The sequence below is a fragment of the Enoplosus armatus genome, chromosome 20, assembly GCF_043641665.1.
Source record: "Enoplosus armatus isolate fEnoArm2 chromosome 20, fEnoArm2.hap1, whole genome shotgun sequence".
NCBI classification, from domain to species: Eukaryota; Metazoa; Chordata; class Actinopteri; order Centrarchiformes; family Enoplosidae; genus Enoplosus; species Enoplosus armatus.
Window position 1 is genome coordinate 17,249,561 of NC_092199.1, and position 25,080 is coordinate 17,274,640.

The 25,080-nt window shown below is 41.1% G+C and overlaps 1 protein-coding gene across 1 annotated transcript; it reads right to left on the reverse strand.

The window, feature by feature from the left end:
* Nucleotides 1-782: 782 nt before the first annotated feature.
* Nucleotides 783-18,678, reverse strand: LOC139303018 (1-phosphatidylinositol 4,5-bisphosphate phosphodiesterase delta-3-A-like). The gene is made up of 16 exons (XM_070926704.1): nt 18,582-18,678; nt 14,099-14,154; nt 13,846-13,957; nt 9,634-9,862; nt 9,091-9,220; nt 8,678-8,903; nt 7,174-7,375; nt 6,355-6,499; nt 5,709-5,861; nt 4,557-4,700; nt 4,198-4,351; nt 3,442-3,558; nt 3,059-3,237; nt 2,759-2,894; nt 1,823-1,972; nt 783-960 (listed from the first exon to the last, which is right to left on the reverse strand). Exons 1-16 carry the CDS (start codon nt 18,670-18,672, stop codon nt 800-802), a joined length of 2,385 nt encoding a protein of 794 aa, XP_070782805.1. The 5' UTR covers nt 18,673-18,678; the 3' UTR covers nt 783-799.
* Nucleotides 18,679-25,080: the final 6,402 nt, after the last annotated feature.

Genomic DNA, 25,080 nt, shown 5'->3' on the forward strand with positions numbered 1-25,080 from the left:
GCACTTTGTTTTAAGTACATCAGAGCCTCCAGACTCCTAAAGCCACATATTAGCTTCAGCAGAACTTTAGAATACATTTTTGCACAGAATGATGGATTTTGTCCTCCATCTTTTACAGGATCACTTCTAGCCTACCCAAGTAATGTTAAAATTACATACCAGATGGCATTTCTAGACTATTCTGATAAAATAGACACCAGAATAAGATACTTAATTAAAAAGAGTCCATCCTGCAGAATGCTGAGACTAGCAAATTTGAGAGATTAGTTTGGAGTCTTATATGTTAAAATGTAGAGACAAAATCTTGCACCAAACCTTGATCACAGTCTGGTAGATTAATATATGTGGACTTCTGCAGGCTGGTTCAATGGTCATTAAGTTCTTGAGTCCTTCTCTACGAATCAACCCTCCATTAAATGAGGGAAGGCTACCAACCATAGCTAAAATTTACATTTGGTTCGTTGCTGACGGTATTTACCTCCCTGATTGTATCTCCATTTTTTTGTTTACACACCCTCCGGAAGATAACATACTCAGCTGTAAGCATAACATTGTTTTCTCTCTTCTTCATAAATTTGAAATATTGCTTGCAGTTTTGCAACAACACAATCCTCTTGTTCTATAAAATATAGACAGGTCGAGGATATAGGATATTTGCAAGACAAGGTTATAACTTATAACCATTAGGTTTTATGAATTAGGGCCCAGATCTTTTATTGCCTAGATGCAGGCAGATATGTTCCTGGGATCTTCTCATGGTGGCTTCCATGCTTCAGGTTGCTATGGAGTAGAGATGGGATTAGGGTTTCTTAGCTAAAGACTTGGCCAGTGACCTGGCTGGTGATTTAGCTGATGATTTCTGGGGACTGCTCTGACATGGGGTGACTTTAACATGGATGAAGAGTGAAGCCGGCAAAAGGCTGGAGCCATCCAGCTTGAGCAATCGGACATGACGATAACCTGCAGAGATAAAGGGAAGAGGGTCAGGAGAGCAATGGTTGTGTTGGCAAGAGAGGAGGCTGGTCCATAGAGGCAGAGGAGGTTGCTCCTCCTCTATTTTTAAGAGGCAGAGGAGGACAGGCTCCTGCTGTCCTCCTTATGGCAGGATCTCTTATATCAGTTTAATGTACATTTTCTTTCACGCTAATCTGTTATTGGCCAAAACACATAAAATGACGCTCCAATGGAGGATGCCCCCCAAACCAATCAACAATCAGAATACAATATTGACATCATGTTAGTCCAATGTTAATTTCATACTACTTTTAAACACCTTTAGCTACACAGCTAGCTATTTCCATTAGTCAACGCAACAGTTAGCTTGTTGTAGCAGCCCTGGAGGACTGTTAAGCTAATGGCGAGAATGGGGCGCATGGCAGCAGCAGGACACAGCAGCCAGGGGCCTTGCTGCCTCAGTGACTATGGTGGCGTGCGGCGGCCCGACATGCTGCTGCCCTCCAGACACCCGGGACTAAATCCTGGTATGGCTGTTGGACTGCTGCCCGGGCTGCACGGCATGGAGGATATTCAGGTGAGTCAAAGGTCACAGCTAAGAAGGGTATATGCTATGAAATATTATTTTCTAGTTCCATTTATTGTGATTTTTAAGTTATTTTAAGTATTTTGGGATAACTTTACTATTACTATAATTATGAATCTCTATTGCTTTACCGCCAGTTCGTCATACTGGGTTGGTTTTCCTCCTGTTTTTTGAGTCACCAGCCGCCACTGATTGGCAACCTCAAACAAATCCTTGGAAATCCCCACAACAGCCAAACATGTATGGAGCCAGGGCAGTGACTTTAGATATTGGCACACACACCTGTGCGGAGAGTCGTGAAAGGCAGGGTGTATTGTCCTAAGAAGTCATTGCTGGAAGTATAGTCATGGTCCTCCACCATGAAGCGAACCAGAGCCAGGTCAGGGACATGGACGGTAAAGTTAAAGGTACAGTCCCATCTTGGGTTAAAGCCTGAAACAAGGAAAGAACACTTACTAACAGACTTATTCACATCAACTTGTGCAATTTTACTTGATGAACTTTGCATGAAATCATGTTCACGCAGTATGTGGTTCCCAATCTTTTTTGTCTGATGTACCCCCACAGTCGAACTCAAGTACCCCTTCACAAGTACCCAACTCAAGTACCCCTATTGTTACAATATTTTTGTTTAGGATGGTTTGGTCAAGTTTGCATTCATACTATTACCATTTAAAGTTGCAGGAGTTGAATGTTTCAACCATGTATCCATTACTTTTAAGCTATTTTACCCATTTATTACTTGCAATAATTGCTTGCTAGTACTCTCAATCACAACACGTACTGTAGTGTACAGGTATCACAGCTGATTCAATATGTGGATATATTTTTATATATAATATAATTCATATCATTTCAAATTAGTCTACCTACTCCACAATCTTTCCATGTACCCCCTGGCAACTGCAGAAGTACCCCCTAGGGTACGAGTGCCTGTGGTTGGGAATGACCATTCTACAGTATGTCTTTGTCATCTTTAAGATCTTTCAAAGACGTCAAGGTTATTGTACCTTTTTTGTTGTTTACAACCCATACAATTAGACTTTTTCAACCAGGGTACATTTACTAGGTTTTTCTGGAGCTTTCAACCGCATCTCATGGTGTTCACTAGGTACAATATTAACTGTATGACTATCTAAAGCTGTGTAGAAATTCCTAAATTCTGCTACTGAAGTCATTTAATTTGCAATAGGTCTTTTGTCAGTAGGGTAGGTATACCATTGTTGTCGACATGATGGGTTTTCTTCTTATTGTTGTCTATGGGAACACCATGTATCTCCACCCACACCTGAGGGTCCACAATGGAGCTGGGCTTGTCCCATTCTGGTTTGGGGAGCTGCTGAGCTGAAATGACCTGGAATAACAATATTAACAGAGTTTAATTTGATTAGAGTATCATTATAGAATGGAGCAAGAAAAGATTATCTAGCAACAGTTCTGACACTCTGATGCAATGACACTTTGAGTATACTCTTGCGCAGGGCTTAATTTGTTAAGTCAGGTTTAGCGCCATCTTACCTGGACAGTGAGCAGGACAGGTCTGTGGCCAGGACCTCCACCAACATTCTCTGGGTTGAACGTGGTATTAGGCTGATACATGAAGGGAGGCTTCAGGATGTACCCACACTGACCATTCTGCAGGAACCTGCCTTGATTTAGGTCCATCTGCTCACCTGGTGTCTGGAAATTCAAAGCAACTGGAGAACCACAACACAAGTGCGTTAGCGACATACATTTCTGTGTACCACAATGTTCTTTTGATACAAACCACTGGGTTAGACGCGTATGGGTGGCACCCAATTAGACCAAAGAGAGGAAGGTAAGATTTGTGTCTGAGTAACAGCTCTTGATGAGTCTGGCTGCTTCTCTTGTGAACAAAAAAACATAAAATGAGCCCTCACCAATTTGACAGCCCCCGTTCCACATCTCCTGAGGGTTGTAGTTGGAGGACTGGAGGCGCTGGCCTGAGGGGTAAATCCTGCTAAGCTGGTGGCTGTTGTGACGCACAAAATACACCCCTGCAGGGCCAGGACAAGAAAGTCCAGTTAGTCCTATGGTATACTGAAGAAAGACTTTTGCTTTTGTCCTTGTGCTGCCTCAACAAACTAGAATCAATAGGTAACTTTGTATCCATTCAAATCTTAAAGGGGGCCTATTATGCTCATTTCCAGCTCTACATTTTTATTCTGGGATTCCACTAGAGTGGCTTTGCATGATTCACAGTTCAAAAAGTCCTTATGTATCTTCTCCTGGCCCTTTCTGCAGCCCCTCAGTTCACCCTCTGTCTGAAACAATCTGTTTTAGCTCCTGTCTCAGCAGCTACAGCCATCTGTCTATCAAGAAACAAACTTTCCTTCACAAACGAAAAAGCACTTTTTGAGAGACAAACTGAACAACCTCCAAAAACTTGAAGAGTAGTCCTGAGCAGGTGGACAATGTGGGCGTGCTTTTTTTACTTTTACATACGTTTACCTCATTATTTTGGCCATATTTAATATGAACATCCAACATTATGTATATGACAGAAAATAAGGGAAAACATAATAAGTCCCCTTTAATTTTCATCTTTAGGATTTTTATCAGATTGTTTTTTCAGTTGTGGTCAGCATTTCCCCTTATTTTTTGAAAGTAAGTTTAGTCACATGCACACATCATACCTGAGTCCTTAATGTGCCTGAGTGCTTCACTTTCAGAGAACGAGGACATGTCTGTTGCTGGGTTTTTAGCTGCTTGTTCAAAGCTTTTAAAAGGGACACTGCAGGTGTATACCACCAGCTCTGACAGCTCTGGACTCAGCTTAGACACACCTGGCTGAGATGACACACACAGAAACCCATCACATTCTTTACCAGCCCAACTGATAAACAACTGGTCACTGTCAGTTTATCCTCATTACTGTTTTCAACATTTGGTGGTTCACAGGCAGCTATCCTAACCAAGTACACCAACCCCCCCCAAAAAAAAAATTAGTGAGAGCCACTGCTGCTAGGATAAAGGTGAGCTGGTGGTGTTGTACCTTCTTGTCCTCTTTCTTTCCCCTGGATTTGCCTTCAGTGCGACAGGCCTCCTCGTCTGAGGAGCTGAGGTCTGAAGAGCTGGATGAGCACTCCTCCAACGCTCGCTCCTTCTTCCCCTTCACCAGGATTTTACCCATAAGATCCTGTACACACAACCAACACACATCACACACACATCACACACACTATACATTAACAACTTGTTTGAAAACGATTAACATAATAGTTAAACTATTTTATCATGCTAACAATAACACTAGAGCTACTACTGACGTTACAGCCACCAGTACAGTAATACTGCTACTACCACTACAAACATTATCAGAAATATTTCACTGACTAGCACAACTAGTTTGATGGAAATTAGGTACATTGTTCTAGTATTGTGCCTAAGCACTAGCAACCCTAACCCTAACCCACAAGTGCTCTGCCTCAGTGGTAGTTACCCTAACCTTAAGTCTAAAGTAGTACTGCACTTTTTTTGCAACGCTCAACCTAACCCTAAAGTACTGTGCCAGTAGTTACCCTAAGCCTTACTAACCCTCAAGCGCTTTACTTCAGTAGTAGCGAGCCTAACCTTGAGCGTTGGTCCTGGGCAGTATTAACCCTTAACCCTAACTGTCCTATTTTATACTTTTTCTCTAAATGTTAGAGAGAAGTGGGAGCAGATGGCCCCAGATTTCCCATCCAACACAAACAGTCTACTCTCTGTTTTACACATAATCCTAACAAAGCAACAGTTGCCATCAAGACAGAGAAACTGTTTACAAATGCCTCACATACATAACAGATAAATAGAAGTCCTGCCATCCAGTTGGAAAGGGGTTGGATATTAAGAAGTGTGTCAGAGTGAAATCCTTAAAGGCCAGTCATTGGCTATTTTTAACCACATCCACATTCCACTGAAAAGTAACAAACACACTCCAAATACAGTATATATCTGGATAAATCATTTAATTGTCATTTAATCTTATTTTTTCAGGAAACTGCAAACACAGCCATTGTGTAAGAATATTGAATGCAGTTCCATTGCATGCAGGCATAATCTATGTCCCCAATTAAAGACACTTTAGTTACTCTTAGTCTCAATAGATAAAGTAGTTCTTATGGGGATTGAACTTTCATCCAGATGTGGAGCAGTGTCTCCTTACCTCTGGAGAAGGCATGTTGTGAGGATCCAGATCATTGAGAGGCTTAGTGAGAAGCTTATCTCCCAGGATGGATCGCAGGTGTCGAGCCATTACTGTCTGCTGCTCCACGGAGCAGTGGTTCTCCAGGGACAGGATCAGTGGATAGGGAGATGCCTGGGAGAGAGAGATGATGGTCAGGGAGAAAAGGATTTTTTCCATAGAGAATAGGGGAAGGAAATCATCTTGCGTCCTGTTATAGATTTTAGAAGTATTACATCTTTGTCCACACAATTTAATTGTAAAAATGGCTACATTTATATGTGCTTTTATCCAAACATGCTTTAAAGGTTTTTGCCACTCATTCATGCACACACGGATGACAATGAGCTACCACACAGGGTGCTGGCCTGACCATCGGGAGCAATTTGTTGCCCAAAGACACTTCGACATGTGAACAAGAGGTTCCTGTAATCAGTGGACCACCTGTTCCACCTCCTGAGCTACAGCCGCCCCTAAATTGAATAATTTAGAAAGACAATGTGTTTTAACTTTTGATATTTATCTGTACCATATATCTCTGCATGAATATGGCCAAGGCAAAATACTGTATGCCTGTATTTTTTGCAGCTGACAAGTAAAATGACTCTGATTCCAGTAGTGTACTCACTTTAAAAGCATATTCATTGATAGTCTCAATGACTTCGACAAAGGGCACTTTGGAGGTGAGAGTGTGTCCATGGTAAATGACTGGCTCTCCTTTATCTCCATCCCAGCAGTCCAGCTCCACACAGCGGCAGCCATGATTCAGGGCTCTACAAGAAAAATCATCATTAGGAATCTCTAAAACAGAGATAACCCAGTAAATAAAGGTGTGATTTAAGAGCTTGTAACTAATCTGGGCCCTTTATCCCCTTCTGTTTGGCGACCAGTAGAGATTGCATTTTTTTACATTTTGGGTCTGTCCTGTGTTAACTGGGATCCCTTCCCAGTTAAATGTGTCCAAAGTACCTCTAAAGCAGGGGTTTTCAAAGTCTGACACTGTGAACCCTACCATCTTAACTATATCTTAAACTTTAACTTATGAATGGACCAGGAGGTTCCTAGCATTGGCCCCAGCTGGCCTTCCCAGGGATGGTCAGCAGTCTTATACCCCTATACTGTCTGCTAGTCGACTGGCACCGTTCCCAAGCTCCACAAATCATTGAAGAGGTGTGTCACCCAAGACAGCCCAACAAGATGCAGAGCCTTCAGCATCTCAGGGAAAATTTCATTCACCCCTAGTGCCTTGCCACTGTGGAGTTTTTTTTAACTATGTCAGTGATCTCTCCCAAATGGGTAGACCTTCTCCATGGCCTCCCTGACTTACATATATCTCTGCTGCTTCAGGAGACCCCTGGGCTCAATCAATTCCGAGCACCCCCACAAATAGTTTCACAAAAACATTTTTGATGGATATGTAAATTACTGTTATGTGATTGATTCTCACCGGATGTATGGCTCTGTGCTGCTGTCCCCAGTCAGCTGGTCCTTAGTGAGGTAGGTGTTGTGGGAGGAGGAGATGAAGTAGTGTGTCAGTGGGTGTTTCATGTCTTGGTAAACCCTAGTATGTTCCGGGTTAAACACACAGTTCTCCTTAGACAGCATGTACATGGTGAAACCATTTGGGGTCATGAACTGGTTCTTCTGGGCTGTACGGGGAAAAGGAACAAATGTCAAAGTCAAAGGCTTTATTATATAGGGAACAGACTGGTGCTGGTAGTCAGAGTGCAGTTTGTAAAACACAATTAAAAAATTAACAAATTTGGCCCTATTATATGTTTTCTGGACATACAGTATAGCGAGTATGATTTTTTTTAAAGAGATAGAAACCACAATTTGTCTTATTTTTGAAGGCGACACTTCGTCTCTTGCAGTTAAACGAAGGTTGGGCTATGCTTGTTCAGAACTAGTTTGTACAATGTTTTGTCCGACCACACTGGCGAACGGCCTAACTCTAACGCGGAGTGAAAAGTCAACCGTCATAAAGAGGGGACAGAAGTGATATCTTTTAAATATGGGGGTAACAAGTTTGCGGTCTCTCCTGGAAGGCATTCCCAGTGTTACACTTGGTTATTCACATGAAAAGTGATCAAAATTGTGGTGTAAGGAATGATAAAAGAGAGCTTGAGAGAGAAGTTCAAACCCTGGCTCCTCTCTCACCTACACACACCTGGCCAATCACTGTGTGAAGTTACATAAATGGTAGGGCACTAATCTAATGTTGGAAAGGTGTGAGGGGGAGTCTGAAGCTATTTGACCATGCAACAAGCAGTTCTGATGGAGTATACTCACCCCTTAAACTTCAAAAGTTAATTGTGTTGACCTTAGTGAGTACAATAAAAGTGGGTATAGTAAAAGAGATTGTATATCTGTTCCGCCCTTTTAGCACTATAAAGGGCCATTGAGATATTAAATTAATCAAATATAGAATAGATTTTTCTTTTAATTATTTTTGAAGCACTGCATGGACTGGCACGAGCTTACATCTCTGATCTCCTTAGTCCCAATTTTATGTCCAGACCCCTCCCGATCCTCTGAACAGTTACTCCTCACAATTCTACGCCCAAATGTGGCCGAGACAGTTCACCCCTCACTGTCAGGTTGTCCACATCTATCACCACAAATCCCATCATTTTACAACTGCGTCTGAGTTGTAGTTGTTAGCAATACATAGCTTCTCACATATCCAGTAGACATGGAACAAAGTTAGTATTCATTTGGAATGCAACCAGACTTCTGTAAGTCCAATATATAATATAATATTCAACTCCTGAGAAAAATATCTGAGTTTTTAGCTGCTGGATGCTCTTCTGTGTTTAACATCTAGTCGCCAACTTTGTCTGTGTCCCATTTGGTACTGGGCAGGTAGTGCCCAAATGGGTTTATCAGAGCTGTTTTGCCAAACACGCACTAGTTGGTACTTTGCAATATATTGCTACTTAGCACCATACCCCACTCATTAAGTTCATAGGTGAGTATGAGGCTTTGGGCATGGATGAGTGAAGCGTCCTCCCCCTGGTCCTTGAGGAAATCCCTCAGGTCCACAGTGGAAAGTACACAGCCATTTGCAGAGTTCCGGATAAACACAGCATCCAGCTCCGGTCTCCGTAACAACTCCCTGCAGAAAACTTCGATCTCCCCGTGGTCCAGACGACCATCTGCTGACTGGTCACATTTCTATCAGAGAAACAGAGTAAGACATGACACTCTTTGTTTAGGTATGGACATCTATTTTCAAGCTGGCCTCAATTGTTAGACCCAAGCAATACACGTCATTGTCAATTAAAATTAATTCATAAATCACTTTTAATTACTGTTGATATGGGACCAATGTTTTTAAGTATGTGTGTGTGCGTTCTCCTACCTGGAAGAGGTTGCGGGCATACTGGTCACTTAGGTCAATATTGATCATCTGCAGCAGTGTCTGGACTTCGTCATAGCTCATCTTATCATCATGATTCTGGTCGGCCCGACGCAGGTAAGCATGAATCCAGGTGACACACAAACACAGTCAAGGAAGCAGCAAGAGCAGAAAATGAACAGTATTTGGTGGTGTAATAGTGATCAATGTGGACTTTTGAAGCACAGATCAAATATTTCATCATACTAATTCTGCCTGTAGATACTTTGTGTTGGTATGTTCTTTTTGGAATATTTATTTAAAAAACGTGGAAGATGACAAAAGTACCAACATATGTTTTCATTGGATACATGTTACACTATTGGCACTCTGGTTTTTTACTCTCAAGGGTATTTGCAGGGGGCTTATGGGGCCTTCAACAAAAAATATTAAAAAAGTATTCTGCATGTAGTTAACAGTTTCTTGTACTTTTATTCTTGGCACTAGTACCTCCCCATATACAGTGTAGACAGTTCTACAATTACAAATTAACAATATATAGGATATTGGTCAAGTTTCTCCTTCTGGGTCATGTTCTCCACCCTCTCCTGCAGGGTGCGGATGCCGCGGGCCCAGTGCTGAGCCTCCTCCTGGCTCTGGCAGAGGAGATCCAGGCTCTTACGGGGCCCTTTGAAGACCACTGTCAGACACTTGACCTCAGGTACTGAGCCGACCATCTGCCGCAATGTCTCTGATTGGCAACCCTCACGAACACACTCCACTTCCATGACAGAGACTGAGGATGTGTGAGGGGAAGAGAGAGAAAAAGGTGGAAGAAGAGGAAGAAAGAACAACGGAGTAAAGAGCAAGTATAGCCCAATTAACTATCCATTCTGTAATGTAATACAGTTGTGCTCATAAGTTTACATACCCTGGCAGAATTTGTGAAATATTGTCCATTTTTTCAGAAAATATGTTTGATCATGGAAAAACTTCTTTCATTCAGGGTTAGTGGTCAGACGAAGTTATTTATTATCACGCAATTGTATTTGCTCTTTTTAAATCATAATGACAAGTTGAATCACCCAAACAGCCCTGATCAAAAGTATACATACCCTTGAAGCTTTGGCCAGATACTATGCACACAAGTTGACACAAACAGATTTAAATGGCTAGTAAGGGTAACTGTCCACACCAGTTTGCATGTAATTAGTGTCTGTGTATAAAAAGCCAGTGAGTCTCTGGGCTCTTGACAGACCCCTGCACATTTCCTCTAGTGCTGCACTTTGCTGGATTCTGAGCCATGGGGAAAGCAAAAGAACTGTCAAAGGAGTCTGTCTGCTGTGGGTTTTCTCTAGAGAGGAGACAAATGTCTGTGGAGCAAATATGGAGGGATAAAAGAGCAAAATGAGAGAACCGAGCTTCTGTGGTCAGAACTATGTGAAAATATGGTATATGACACTTTCCTACTTGAGGTAGTTAGAGGTCAGGACAGATAACAGATATATGTAAGTTCTCAGTTGACCCCTGAGTTCCATAAAATATAAGCTTTGAAGAGTCCCCAAAACAGTTTCAGTGCTCCTTGTCATGGATTTGCTAAGTCTCTGAAATGTACAGGAGGGATGAACAGCATGCGACTATTTATTCCTTTTTTTCCATATAGACTAGCAAAAAAAACAAAAAAACACCTGCTTGACATGAAGAATCTCAGTTGACTGAGGGGTGTCCGACTGATGATTCCAATCTTCGACTTTCAGGGGGCAGCCCCCCTTAACAATACAGCAGAGGTTTATAGTATTTCCATTCGTTTTCTATACTACCAATATTAGATAGAGAGATAGCCAATTTCATCATAGCTTCTTAAATATATTTTTACCGTTTTCATATATTTGTTTATGAAGTATGGATAACCTATATCACCTCTGAAACCAATCGTTTGCCCTTGAGTCTGCCAAACCATGAGACCAGTGGTTCCCAACCTGAGGATTGGTACGCCCGTAAAGGGTCATAAGATTATTAAAGGGATTGGAAAGAAAAAAACTTCTTATCCACATATGTTTTTTCCTAGCTTTTTTTCTAAATACTGGATAATGTCACCTCTTCAGGTGTCCAAACGTCTTTCAAATGAAACTATCTCTGGTTCTCACTCTCTGGTTGAACTGCTCTCAACTCAGGTCCACACTAATGCCATAACCTGGGATTGGGGTATCAGACCTTACTTCATTTTAAAGGGCCACAAGACAAAAATATTGTGGACCACTGCAATAGACCACCCAGTCACATTATAGCAAACATATCTGATCTAAAGCTAGTGGGATAAATTACTGGGTGTGGCTGACAGGCTTCCACTTTGTCGTATCCAAATGTCAAATCCAGTTATTCTACTTACAAGCACAAGCACATCAATTTAACTTTTGCTTGTGTGTTCGGGTGAGAGGTTATCTGATAAATGATCCAGGGTGTCATGAAAGCAAATGAAAGAGATACATGATACACACACACTCATTCACACACACACAAAGCTGCACACCAAACACACACTGTGCCACATCACAAGCAAATCTAGTCTTGTGGCAATTAAAGGCCTTGTGCTGTACTTGGGAGGCTAGCCTAGTGGTTGAGTCATGTGGTAACTGTATAACACCAAACCACAGTCTCCAGGGCTGACTCCCACCACCATATAATGTCCTTTAATTTCACTGGTTGAACTACAGCAGGACTGGCTGCCATCTTAGGCTCAAAATAGATGAGCTCTATAATCAAGGCACCGTGTGTGACCCTCAGATAGCAGAGGAGAGGTAGAGTAGCTGTGTGAGCAAGTCTATGTCTGGACAGAGCAGTAAGTATCATTTAAAGTTAACAAAAATAGATACTGTATGTCCATGTTTCACCTAACACACCCAGTCAGAGCACTGAGCTTTTCTGGAACACTTACTATGCCAAAGGAAAGGCTTGCTTGTTACTAATTATCACATGGAGATGGTTGTTAACTTCAGGGTGGGGCCCCTTAAAGGATGATTTTAAAGGGTTTACAAAACGAATTTTTCAGTGTTTAATGCATATGGTAGGGGTCTTCCACCAAGACCTGGCCTGGGACCCGTGTGAAGCAGCATCTAAATTAAATTCAATCTAATCAGGTTAGGTAAAGGTAAGGTCCTATTCTATTGCCACAGATCTCGTGTCAGTGTGTCAATATGTCTAAAGGCAGGGGTATGCTTGAAACAAACAAGGTCATACAAGCTTCAGATGAGCATGTCTAACAGCATAAGTGTTCAAAGCTGTTGCAAGTTGTAGTGTTTAAAGCATTAATAAACGATAATTAATAAGCCTCAAAGGGGCTCTCCAAAGATATGCATTGTAAACACATTAATTGGTACAAAAGATGGAGTACAGTGACGGCACTCAACTTTGGGCTATCAGAAATAATCAGTATTTATACTACATAATTGAATTGAACTCGCATTAAATTCACCTCGGGGCACCACCCTTGGGCGGCATGGCGGCGCAGTGGTTAGCACTGTCGCACGGGAGGTGAAGCTGGTTAGAGCGGGTTGGGGGTTCGATCCCCGGCTGCCCCCGTCATGTCGACGTGTCCTTGAGCAAGACACTGAACCCTAAGTTGCTCCCGATGGAGACCAGCACCTTGCATGGCAGCTCGGTCGCCATTGGTGTGTGTGTGAGTGAATGGGTGAATAAGACTTAGCTGTAAAGCGCTTTGGGAACCGTGAAGGTTGAAAAGCGCTATATAAGTGAGATCATTTATCATTTACCATTTACCTTAAAAAATGGAACACAATATTAATTAATTCAGTCTCAATCTGGAGGTTCTTGACTCGTGTACAGTGACCATAATACTTCATGCGTACAAACCATGTTTTGTACATTAAAGGTTAGTTAAACTACTAACTACACACACAACTAATAACAAGTAAACATACAAATGAGTAAATAAGTGCAACCATGAATAAATGCAATTAATACAGCAATGAACAACTAACGAATGTATGAGAACCACTGTATACCAGATAGAGCAGTGAATGAGATCTTGGCAAGATTCAACAATTTAAACAGATTTAACAACCTCTTTATTTTCTCATGTCCGCACTTCAGTTTCAGTAACAAAAATCAGATGCAACCCCCCTTATTGGAAAGGAGTAAGGGGAGGGGGTTCTGGATGCCATTCAATAACCTGATAAGCACTTCCTTTTAGGCATTCCTTAACACCCAAGTGGTATTATTGCTATCAGCTCCGATCACGAGACCACCGACAATTTGGTCGGAGATTTGGATGTTTTATGCCAGTTTTATGTCAAAGGGTTGCTAATGTAGCCTCGAGCCAAAAGCCTCAAGCTGAGATGAGGGGCAGGCTACAGAGGTCTGGTAAACCCACTTCTTTCTAACTCCACAGATTTTATAGATTTTTTTCATTTTGAAACTTCTTGTCTTCTGCCCCAACCGATGTTGACTCAAGTGACATCGCTTGTGACACAAAAGGCTTTATTGCAGTTCCCCTTTAATGCTAAAACCAAATCTTAATCCGAAAATGACACCTCATAGATAAAGAAGGTCTGTAAAAATCTTTTCACTTATGAATTGTCCTCATCGTTTAATCTGTGATTGTCATGAGGATGTCCACTATCTAAAAAGTCCTTTGCCTAAGCTGCACATTGTCCTGTCAGTTTGAGGTTGTATGTTTCTGCAATGACTGCCATGTCAAATTCCTATGTATCAATAAATTGATTCAGATTCATATAAAATAACACACGAGCACACTCTTACAGGATTGTTGCTCCTTGGCCCGGCTGGAGGTTTTGTGGGACTGACACCAAACAGTGACACCGTCTTCCAGCAGCTTCAGAGTTCGTCGCTTCTGCCAGCGAGGCGAGCGGACCTTTACATAAAATGAATTAATTAATAAATAATAAATTAATTAATTAATAAATTAATTATCCATTAAATCTCATTAATTGTATTACTATTACCGGCTACTACTAATAACTGACGACTACTAGTAGTTCATAATTAGCAATACCTTGACCATACTGGAGCCCTGCAACATCCGCTTCACATCGTCATCATCCTGCACTCCTAGAAAGCAAACAGAAAAAAAGGATGGTTGAAGAAAGACAGATACGATGTAATAGAAACGGTACCTGATTGCGTACAAGGTGGCAGTAAGTATGCGCAGCATCCTGATCTGATCTGAACTCAGAAGCACTGAAAGAAGGCAGGGGGGTGAGGAGAGAAAAGTGAGGATGAAAAGAGAAAAAAATAAGTAGAGCATAGTCAGAATTAGAAGTTGGTGTATATATACATCTGTTGGACCGCAGCAGCTCATATGGGAGCTCTGTAATTCTGACATTTTGGTCCTCAACCAGCAGTTGGGTGCGGCTACAGATGCCAAGTTACGGACAGAGATATAAAGAAAGACAGAAGGACTTGATATTGTGGAGGAGGAAAAATTAGAGAGAAGATGAAGTGACGGACAAAGGTTGTATGGTGATGAGGTGGGACAGGGACAGGGAGGGGGGACTTTTGATTCCATAGGAGAGAAAATTCCAGTTAGCTAAGTGCTTTTGGCTTTATGAAAGCCATGTCCTGAGACACCTTCTACAAAGAAGACAAATGAGGACGTGTACCTTTCTCCTCTGCAAGAAATCTTTCAGCCTGAAGAGATTTTGCAATAAACTCATTTGTTAATTGGTAAGCAATATATGAAGCAGTATTTCTGTATGTATAGCTTACAGTTAATGATAACTGTTACTCTCTCCATACTGTTGTGTAAGATGCCCCTGAAGGCATGACACTTGATCCAGTACTTTTTAACCAAATTTTCAGCAACTTTTCTTAGCTTTGGCATCAACTTTATGTTGCAGTCAATTCTACTGATGACTAAGTGCTCTCAAACTTAACATCTCTGCAACATGACCGATGCTGAGACTTTAGCAAATGTTCTGTTTTCTCCCAATTTGAAATGAAACATTTTTAATCCACTGTAGTCCTTGTCAACAATAACACTACTCTTGACCTAGAGAAGTAGAAACCATTCATGCACAACCTCCATGACATATGGTGTCGCTATCCAGTGGCTATCATTGATTTTGTTAGTGTCAAAATAGGTACAATGAGAAAAGCTACAAATTGCTTCTTATTCTGCAGATGCAGGGTTGTATGAAATTGGTGCGACACAGCTAATCTGTTTCATTTCCTCCATTTTGAACTTTATCCACTGCAGCCCCACTTAAAGCCAAGTAATCTCATCAATACCATCAAGTAAGTGAAGTGACCAATAGAATGTGTGGAATGTAAGTCATCTCAAGTCTCCTCTATGGGCCCTGTGGCTTTGTTATCATATTGCCATATATAACCACATGTGTATGTGTACATGTGTATTGAGGGAAACAGGAAGTTATAAATTGCATTTTATAGCAAAATGACTATTTCCACTGCAAAAAGGAATGTATAAAACTGCTGCAGTGTTGCCTCTATGCTCTCCTTCACAGACACTGCTGAGTCCTAAGCTGAGTAAGCAGGACTCAGCAGCTGAAACAGAAGACTCACTGTGGTTTGGGAAGGGCTGGGTCACTACATTTACAAAGGTGTCTTGCTACTGGGAAAACACACACACACACACACACACACACACACACACACACTCCTCTGTGTACAGCAGTGGGTTACTGTAAATGAGGTGAGCAACGTTACAGCAGTGGGAGAAATTCAGTGGGTGTGTGGTTGTATGTGTGTGTGAGGAGGAGGAGAGCCAAACCATCAGAGTGTCAATTACAAATAGACTGACCTTATTAAAGTGACAGACCTCAAACGACAGGTACCCACAGTGTTCCTCAGTCGGTGTGATGAAATCATGTAGTTTGACTAATGATACATGCTGCAGCATAGAACCAAAGTGTAACTGCAGCAACAACTGCTGCACTGCACGTCTACAATGTGGTGATATTTACTTTATCAAGGGAGTTCAGATAAAGAACAAACACACACAAAACACACACACACACACACACACACACACACACACACACACACACATACACATACACACAGCCATTGTGCTGCACTTATACACACAAAAACCAGTGATATTATGGTACATATGATTTGTGATGTATCCAAATGGACCTGAAGTCAGTTGGATACACATTGAACATTTTGCCAGCAGTGGAAAACTACTGGCAAAATGGTACTGAAATTCTTAGTAGTACTTAAATAAAAGTAGGAAAATTAAACAATGAAACAATACTCCATTACAAGAAAACACCCTGCTTTTCAAGTTGTATGGTAAACAAGTAAAAAGAGTTAAATGTTGTAGGTGGTCCAAGTTGCACTTGGTCTAAGTTTAAAACCCTGCAGTACATCATGTTCTATGAATTGATATGCAGGTGAAAGTTTAATCTGCAAACTCATAAGTAACTGTAGCTGTCAAATATGTAGTGAAGTAAAAAGTGAAATATTTCTTCGTATGTATTGGAGTGGAAATACTCCAATGTAATGTACCAGGAGCTGGTTGCAAGTTCTTCATAAGTTACCTAGTTATAACATGAGTGTTGACTAATTTTAAACGGTTGCACTACACAAATAACCTTAAGCACAGAGTTATTACAAAATATTTACACCCCCCAACTGCCAGGTGTAACTGTGGTGTAGCTGTTAGCTTGCAAGTATAGTGTGACCCATTTCGAGTGAAGAGTAAAAGAGGTAATATGGAAACAACACATCTGACCCGACATGTGATAAATAACTCAGTCGAAATTGCATGAATACTACTAACTGTGAAACACATGTATTTCTCCACATATGTAAAAAAATAAATAAATAAAGTCATACCTAATTTAGAAAGGATTAGTGGTTAAGTTTAATATATTGTTTGTACTCCTAAAACTGTTATTTTGGAAGTTATGTTTCAGCTTGTGATTCTACAGTGCAACCAGCTTTAGTAAATCACTAGTTTGAAACTGAAAAAACTTGGTAATGGATTTGCCATAATGTGCCAAACAGGGCTTTAACGAAACATCATACAATCTTGACAGGGTCATGACTAACTGCCCCGAGTCTTCGCACCAGAAACACAGATAAACATAGGTCAATATTGACTGTATTTACCAAATAACCTGATAACAGATTTGACAGATTTTGTCAACACAATTGTATCACAACCGTGCAAGATGCAGTCACAAAACTTTACAGGCGATGGTTAATGGTTAATGGTCATTCTTAACGGATGTTCACACAAAATACTATGTTAGTATGTTAGTGTGTTCCGAACCATGAGTACTCACGTAGTAATACAGTAATAACTACTGAGTACTCCTGGGTCAGAACATCAACATGTTGACGGGTGTCGCGGCTGGTGTGATCCCATCGCAAGGTGGTCTCTAGTTTCCACATGTTATTATCTGCTTCTGATGTCGGTGTTTCTGTGTGGAAAGTGAAATCTTGATTCGGGAGGAGCTTTAATTGTGCTGGATGATGATCACAGCTAATGGAGTTGGCTCTGAAGTCCCCTTGGACACACAGACAGCTCATATACTTGAACACACACACACACACACACACACACACACACACACACACACAGTAAAGGTCTTCACAGTCAAACACAGCTCTGAGAGATAATAAGACACTTAAGTAACTTCCTTAATAAAGGCTATTGGCTCGGGTAAAGAAAGCATTTACAGAAATGTTTTCACATATTTTTGTCACTCAAATATATGAATGCTAAAAGAGGAAATCATTCAAAACTTAGATTTACAAATCATGCATTAACTTCTACCGAATGGCTACCGGTTTTATAGCCTATTTGTCCCTCAGTATTTCTGTTTTATTTCATACTACCATGGTTTTATTTCAAACAGTTTGACATTTGGGGGAAAATACACATTTTTCCTACAGTTAGATGAGAAAATGGATATAAATCTCACATCGTGTGTGTTCAGTATAGAGCTATCTATTAAGAAGTGCTTATCTTAACTTCGGATAAACAATGGAAGCAGGGGGAAACAAGCCAGCAAGGCTCCATCCAAAACAATTACACAAACAGTAATGTAAAAACCTCAGTGTGTAGTTTGTTTTAGTTTGGATTAATAATTATTAGGTTATAAAATTATCCAGTAAAAGCACAAATAGCCACTCCATGCCATTAGTGAGGGAAGGAGGGTGCTGCTGGCCTGAATGTATTTCAGTTGAATATCATTTTACCTTTTTAAAAAAGAAATGATGTTAATGGTTAGTGGATGCATTATTCTGCTGTAGAAAGTATGAAAGACATGGTGCATTGTAAGGATAAACATGGGCTATATTTAGTTTTCCTGACATGACTGCCTGCCTTCACCTCAGCTGAATGTTCTGCTTAAGCACATAAAATGACAGACTGTATTTCTTCACTTGAAGTAGAGCGGTTGGTATAACGGTTCAGTTATGGCTACAGTCAACATGATCTCAGAGGGAGAAACCTTTGATCATTGAGTACATTCACACTGTGCTGGAACACAAACACTCACCCAGACTCTTCAGGGGATCGATGGCCTTTGACTCGGACGTCCCGGCTCCGTTCTTCACCACCGGGGCTGCTTTCTTTCTGCTGCCCAACATAACGCAAGGAAGATGCGCTGATATTTCGCTCTGCCTTCCTCCCGTCCTTCCTTTGCTTCCCTGATGCCCGGATCCTGTGTTGTTTCGCAGACAGGAGGTCAGCAGTCTAATGGATCAGCTGTGAGGAGCTCCTGCGTGAGGAATATGCGAGTCTCCACAGACCTCATGGTTTTTATCCTGGAAGAGGGAAAAGAGGAGTCTGGCCAAACCTTCACCCCGCTGATGTCACTGAGATTGGATTTAGCAACACTGAGCTGTGGGAACCAGACTGGCGTCAAAAGCCACGACAGTCAAGGGCTTCCTGAGTTGAGTTTCAAAATAAGAGTCGAAGAGTGGCTGTTTGGTTTGGGTATCAGGTACAGATGTAAACACAAATCAACAATAGCTTATTCACACATGCAATTAATTTTTCCAGAAAAAGTCAATCTTATCACTTATACTAAGATTATTATTATTATGAATGAAGATTAATTAGGATATTATGACTCAAGGTCCATTGACTAGCTGTTCCTGCAGCTTTCAACCACATCTTATGGTCTTCCTCAAAGGAAGGAGTTGGCTCACTTGAAATAACCATGACCACCGAATGAGCTTCACTCTCAACTACTATATCTTATTCATAATATCTCAATCTCTGCTGTAGTCAGTAGGCCCTCCTTGAAGAAATGTAATTGTCAGCCTCAAATGGTAGCCTAATAAACTTCATCTGTAAATGAAAAAGAATGGTCGTCAGAGCTTCGCAGGCTACTTGCACTAGAACCCCATATATATTTAATAAAATATCTTATCAACTATTGGTCTGTAGCCTGTTGTGTTGTTTGCGTGACTGGGACCCTGTTGTCCTGCATAAAATATTATTGCCATTATAGATCTAGCTGAAATATGTTAGGTTGTTTTTTTCTTCATCTTTTTCTCTTAAAAACTGCAACATTTCCATGACGACCTATCCAAAAATGTATTTCATAGACATTTGTGTATATACAACCTGACCGTCAAATAAGATCAATCAAATTACGAAATTAAAGCTTTTTCCCCCACAGTTTTGATCTACTTTCCGTTGTATCAATACAAATTTAGCACATTCTTTAGTCACAATTTTGTCATGCTTTTGTTTTGAAGGCAAATTGTCAACATTTCCGGGTTTAGTATTGCGTGTCTCTGGCAACTTGACAGCAGACGGTATTTAAAGGGATTATAGACCGAGGCTCATTGCGTCCAATGTGAAACAGTCTTCCTCTTCTCGGTCTACTTATCTCATCTCTACATTTTTTTCTCAAATCACAGTCTAAGTGATGAACGGACTGATAACTGAAATCGTTTATCCCCTAATACTTCCCTCTGTAATTGGGGCAATGGTTGCTGCATAATGATTTAGGCTGTGCACAAATCGGCCCATAGTGTCCCGTGTCAACTGCGAGTTAATACGGACTTTTATGAAATGATGGCTCAATCTGGTCTGAGATAGGCCTTGCTTCTGTGCTGCCATCTAAACAATTTCCTAAATTGCGCTGGCGCGAACAAGTAGGGCCACACTAGATTAGGTTTTAAACAGTGATAACAAGAATAGAAAGTAAAGGACAGAAATGTAGCTTCGTTTCAGAGCTGATTTTAAGGATTTAAAGCCTTTAAGTAATCATGATTACTTGTAAGGCATGGCTGGGTCCGGTGGGCAGCTGTATATCTATAAACATTAAACCTCATGTATGATATGTTTCTTGTTTGTGCCTTGCACATGTTGCGCTTTTTGCTTTGTTTAGATTAGATGGAATTATATATATATATATATATATATATATAGACCCAGAGGGGTCCGGGGACATGCTCCTCCGGGATGATTTTCCCCCCCATTTACAGCAGTTATACGCACTATTTTTCAAGCCATTTGACATGATAGAATGTCTAAAAATTCTATTTTTTCTTTTTAATTCTCTGTACATCATTTGGGAAAAAGAGCCATTTGTATCTAATTGTTCATTGTTCATTGTTCATTCATTTTAAATTGGGGTACCAAGGTTGAATCCATGCCATAGTAATCTGGGCTGCTCTAATTCCAAATCAAGAGTCCCTCTCTTCAGCTCGATGTTCCACACCATGATCACCTCCCCGACAGCGCCGACAGTGTGCGAGACTAGCAACAATTAGCTTAGAAATAGGGTCTGCTAACGTCAACAAAAGGCAACCCGATGTACGCATGTACAGTGCATTGCAGAGGCGAAAAGAATATTTCAGAGGACATGCCTTTCATTTGAAATGTTTTATAGGATTGTCATGGTGGAGAGAGTGGTCTTCTACAGGTAAAGTACATGAAATTAGATTAGATTAAAACAAGCTTGTTTGGGTGCATGGAAATAACCTGTTTTGGATGTAGACGTGGTAGTCCATTCTGGTAGAGATTTCCTACCGGACAGAATGAGCTACCTTATTTTTAAACCTGTTTATAGGGGTTGTATGTCTGCTTCTTACACACATCTGACCTGAGTAGCTCCTAAACATGTTTTTTTGTCAAACAATGTCATTAAACGTGAGAGGCTTAGTTCATCAGACTAGTCTGACAGGATGAGCTACTGGTAGTTCATCCTGAGTGTGTAGCCCAAACAGTCCATCACAAAGTCCACATAGCTTGCTTGCTAACGCAGACGAATGCTAGCTAGCTAGCTAACATAGCAAAAATACTGTCTGGAGTGGATAACATCTAATTAATCTGAGGGTGCGAGTCAACAATGACAGTCACTCCAAAGGAGTATATCACCTACAATGCATTGCAGTTATGCATTTGGTGCAAGAAACTATGGTTAGGTGGCAGTAATGTACATGAAACTCTTGTTGCTTACTGCCGAAGGAGAAGATGAATAAAAGGAGCAAGGTACGTTTTTCAATCAGTGCCAACATGCCGTCTAGTGTAAGTACACAAACATATTTTCATATGTTCAACTCATTTGTCATAAAGTAAAACTTTGCCTATGTATCTCACATTACCCGCAAACTTTACATTTGCATTGCCTGTGTTTATGTTATGTAGCTTGATGAAACATTTTAATAGCTATGATTGTTTATATATTGTTATAGTCTGAAGAGGAGATGGAGCTCCTCATAAAGTTGAAAAGTAGCAATGATGCTCTTTAAATTGGGTATTGAAGAAAGGAACTTCTTCATGAAGTCTTCATTGTCGTGGTTAGTGGCATACACATTTACCAACACCAGCTGGTATTGACATAATGTGCCAGCCACAATTACATAGTGCCCATTATTATCACAAATAGTTTTAACAGAATTAAAAGGAACAATATTTCTGCTCCTGAACTTGTAAACTTGAAGGTGGGAAAATATCCTTGCTCTTTTTACAGGCCCAGACAGATTTATAGGCAAGAGTGAAGCCTGAATCGCGGACATGATAGCTGCCCGGCTTTTCTCCAGTTCAGATTTTAGAGATAAGCGTGTCCTCATCTGAATTCTCCACCATTAGTATTCTGTCACCGATGTTAGCTAGCTTGGCAAGCTCAGGAGAGGTCTTTTATGGTCCTCTATTGTTATGCTGCTAATTTTATCTGTAGTACAATGTTTTTAATGTACAGTTGGCAGGCATAACATGACTGTAAATTGGTTGTGACAATTGCACATATGATGGGGCTGCAGGGGAGACTGACAGGGGCACAGGCAGCCAAGAAAGGGGAGAATCTTAAAACCAAATACAAGGCCATTTGCATAAGTTTGTACAAATACCTTTTGTTTTGGTACCAGTAAGATGCAGTATTGACAAAACAAATGTATTCATTTTTTGGGGGGGGTTTTAGTGCGCATGCGCCGACCGTGCATGCAGCCTGTTACAGTCGCTCCAGTTTTCTTATTTTTTCTTACTTTTCTCCTTTATTCCTTTATTTAACTCAGTACTTTTTAAAATACTGACTTTTGAAGTTGTGCCCTCTCCAAACATGCTGGTTGAGAGTGTTCTGGTACTTTTTTTTCACAAAAAAAAAAAATTATAATTTCCCCCCGGGGATCAGTAAAGTATTTGTGATTCTGATTCTGATTTTAAAAAGGAAAAGAAAAAGATTAGATCAGGGGCCGATTATGGAGAGACAACGGCAGAGAGCTGGTGATGGTTTTCCCTGATGCATGAGGCAATTGGGTCACGGCCATCGATTAGTCCTCCGGCCCCGATTGCCTCAAGCACAGGGGAAGATCAGCCATCATCCAGCACAGCCACTTGTCTGCCAGGGCCCCCTGAAATCTCATGTGAGGAAGGAATCCAACCTTCTCCACCACCACCACCACAAGACACTTCATCCCTGCTCCCTCAACTGGAAAGGTGTGAACAGCAAAGGCTGCATTCTACAGAGGACATGCCTAGTCCAACAACAAAGCAAAGTCGGAGAGATCCTCTGCTGGAGGCAATATTACAAGGAGGGAGAGATGAGGCCAGATTCAGGCACCTGGAGGCTTTATGCATGGCGAGTGTCACTGAATTTAAATAGAAAAAAAAATTAAAAGTTTTTGAGAAAATAAATACATCATCAGTCTGGCAAAAGAAACAAATGTCTGAACAACATCTTTGTGCACTACTAGTCATGGTCCAGCAGTTGATGGATAGTTGCAGAGATGCCAGCCCTTTCCTCATTGCTCCAACATTGACCTCAACAGCAAAAGGGGCTTGGTCGACTTTGTCTCTCCATGCCTCCTGCACAGGCTTCCCAATGTCCCCAACTCACAAGCAGATGTTGTGGAGTGCAGCACAGCAGGTTATAATGGTAGGGACAAATGTAGGGCCTTGAGGAGGAGGCTGCGCCACCTTGTTTTCAGCATTCCAAAGGCCCTCTCGATGATGGAGCAGCCTTTGGCATGATGGACATTCTAGCGCTCCTGGACAGGTGGCTCCTTGTGGGGTGTCAAGATGGAGATAGGTTGCTCAGTGCAGGGATACCCTCCATCCCCTACAATGTGATTTGTGAATAGAGGACTGTTTTTGAGCACTCTGGCACCCGTCATTAGCACCCACACATTTTTCTCAGCGACCCCATAAACAGCACGGACGATGCTTGTGATCTTCATACCCTCCTCACCATCGAGATAAATCTTCCGTAATGGAACTGAAGTGTTCACCACAGCATGACGAATAGATGGTAGATGGTGTCTGGAAGAATAAAATCAAATTTATGCGTCCAAGTCCACAGGAAACTCTTTTTAAATACATCGAGGCTGGCGTTGGAGGGCAGGGTGGCGAAAAACCCCTCGCCAGAGATTTGATCCATGATGTAATGAAAACCAAAGAGGGCCACGTATTGCTTTTATATTTTTTCAGTTTGCTAGCCATGACCCAGCTGTTGAATTTCTCTGGCCAGTTCTTCCAACTTACCAACATCTGGTTTTTACCCCCAACGATACACGCTCATCCACAATTTCTTCCACTTGATAGGTCTTGTCTTGGGCTATCTTTACTTTATACAACTCTGCTTCATAAAACATGCCTTGGATAGGTTCTCTGTCAGTCTTTCAACTTTGTACACAGGGGGTACAACACCGCAAACACCTCGTAGGTACAACTATTTTTCATTAAACACTGCTCTCTGTTTGGATATTCTCACCAGATCTCCCTGCTTAAAGTCGCTATAGCTTTTGACCTGCAAGATGTCTACATACCTACTGGTGTTTTTAGCCATAAAGTACCTCCACATTCTTGTTTTCCGCGTACAATTTCTTTCAATCACCAACCGCTGCGCCACACATCCTGCATGAGTGGCACATGACGGCTACTACCTCGCAGAACTGCTCCGTCTCACACACAGCTTTGCTGCTGCCAGCCCTGTCTTTCTACATTGACTTTGCCTTTGATAATCAATAATAGAATGTTTCATTTCATTTCATCATGAATTTAATCTTTATTTAGTTTCGATAGAAAAAGGTGAAGAGGCGTGTGCTCCAAACATTAACTCAAAGTGTTGAGAAAATGTGGATGTGGCCCTGCCGTAATAGAGTGCTGCAGGGATGAAGTATTTTTGTAGGCCAAGCCACAAGTTAGTATCGCCCTGGTTCCCTCCACAAAAAGCCAATGGGATTGTTCCATGAGATTTTGGATTATTGCAGAAAATAAGCTCTGCGGCAAACAAAAGTTTACACTGTTTATGCTATGATACTTACACGTTTTGTTCAGCAAGATAATCTTCACTAATGAACACCACGTTCATCATTTTTGAAGCGTACATATACATATATGCATATATGTATGTATATATGCATATGCAAACACTGCCAAAGCACTCTCAGGATCAACACACAGCTCGGCATAGTGAGAAAATACAAATGGGAAAAACACACACCACCATCAACAGCATTATCGACTGTCACTGTGAAACTAGAGGTCTTATTCTAAAAGTTTTGATATTTACCACTGAGACTTGACACAACACAACCATC

Excerpts from the sequence above, each read along its gene's own strand:
- LOC139303018 (XM_070926704.1), bottom strand. The coding sequence starts at position 18,672 with ATGTTGGGCAGCAGAAAGAAAGCAGCCCCGGTGGTGAAGAACGGAGCC. Across the intron at positions 13,958-14,098 it reads AGGGCTCCAGTATGGTCAAG|GTCCGCTCGCCTCGCTGGCA; the intron begins GTATTGCTAATT and ends TTTTATGTAAAG. Across the intron at positions 9,221-9,633 it reads CAGAAGGAGAAACTTGACCA|CTGGATTCATGCTTACCTGC; the intron begins ATATCCTATATA and ends TTTGTGTGTCAC.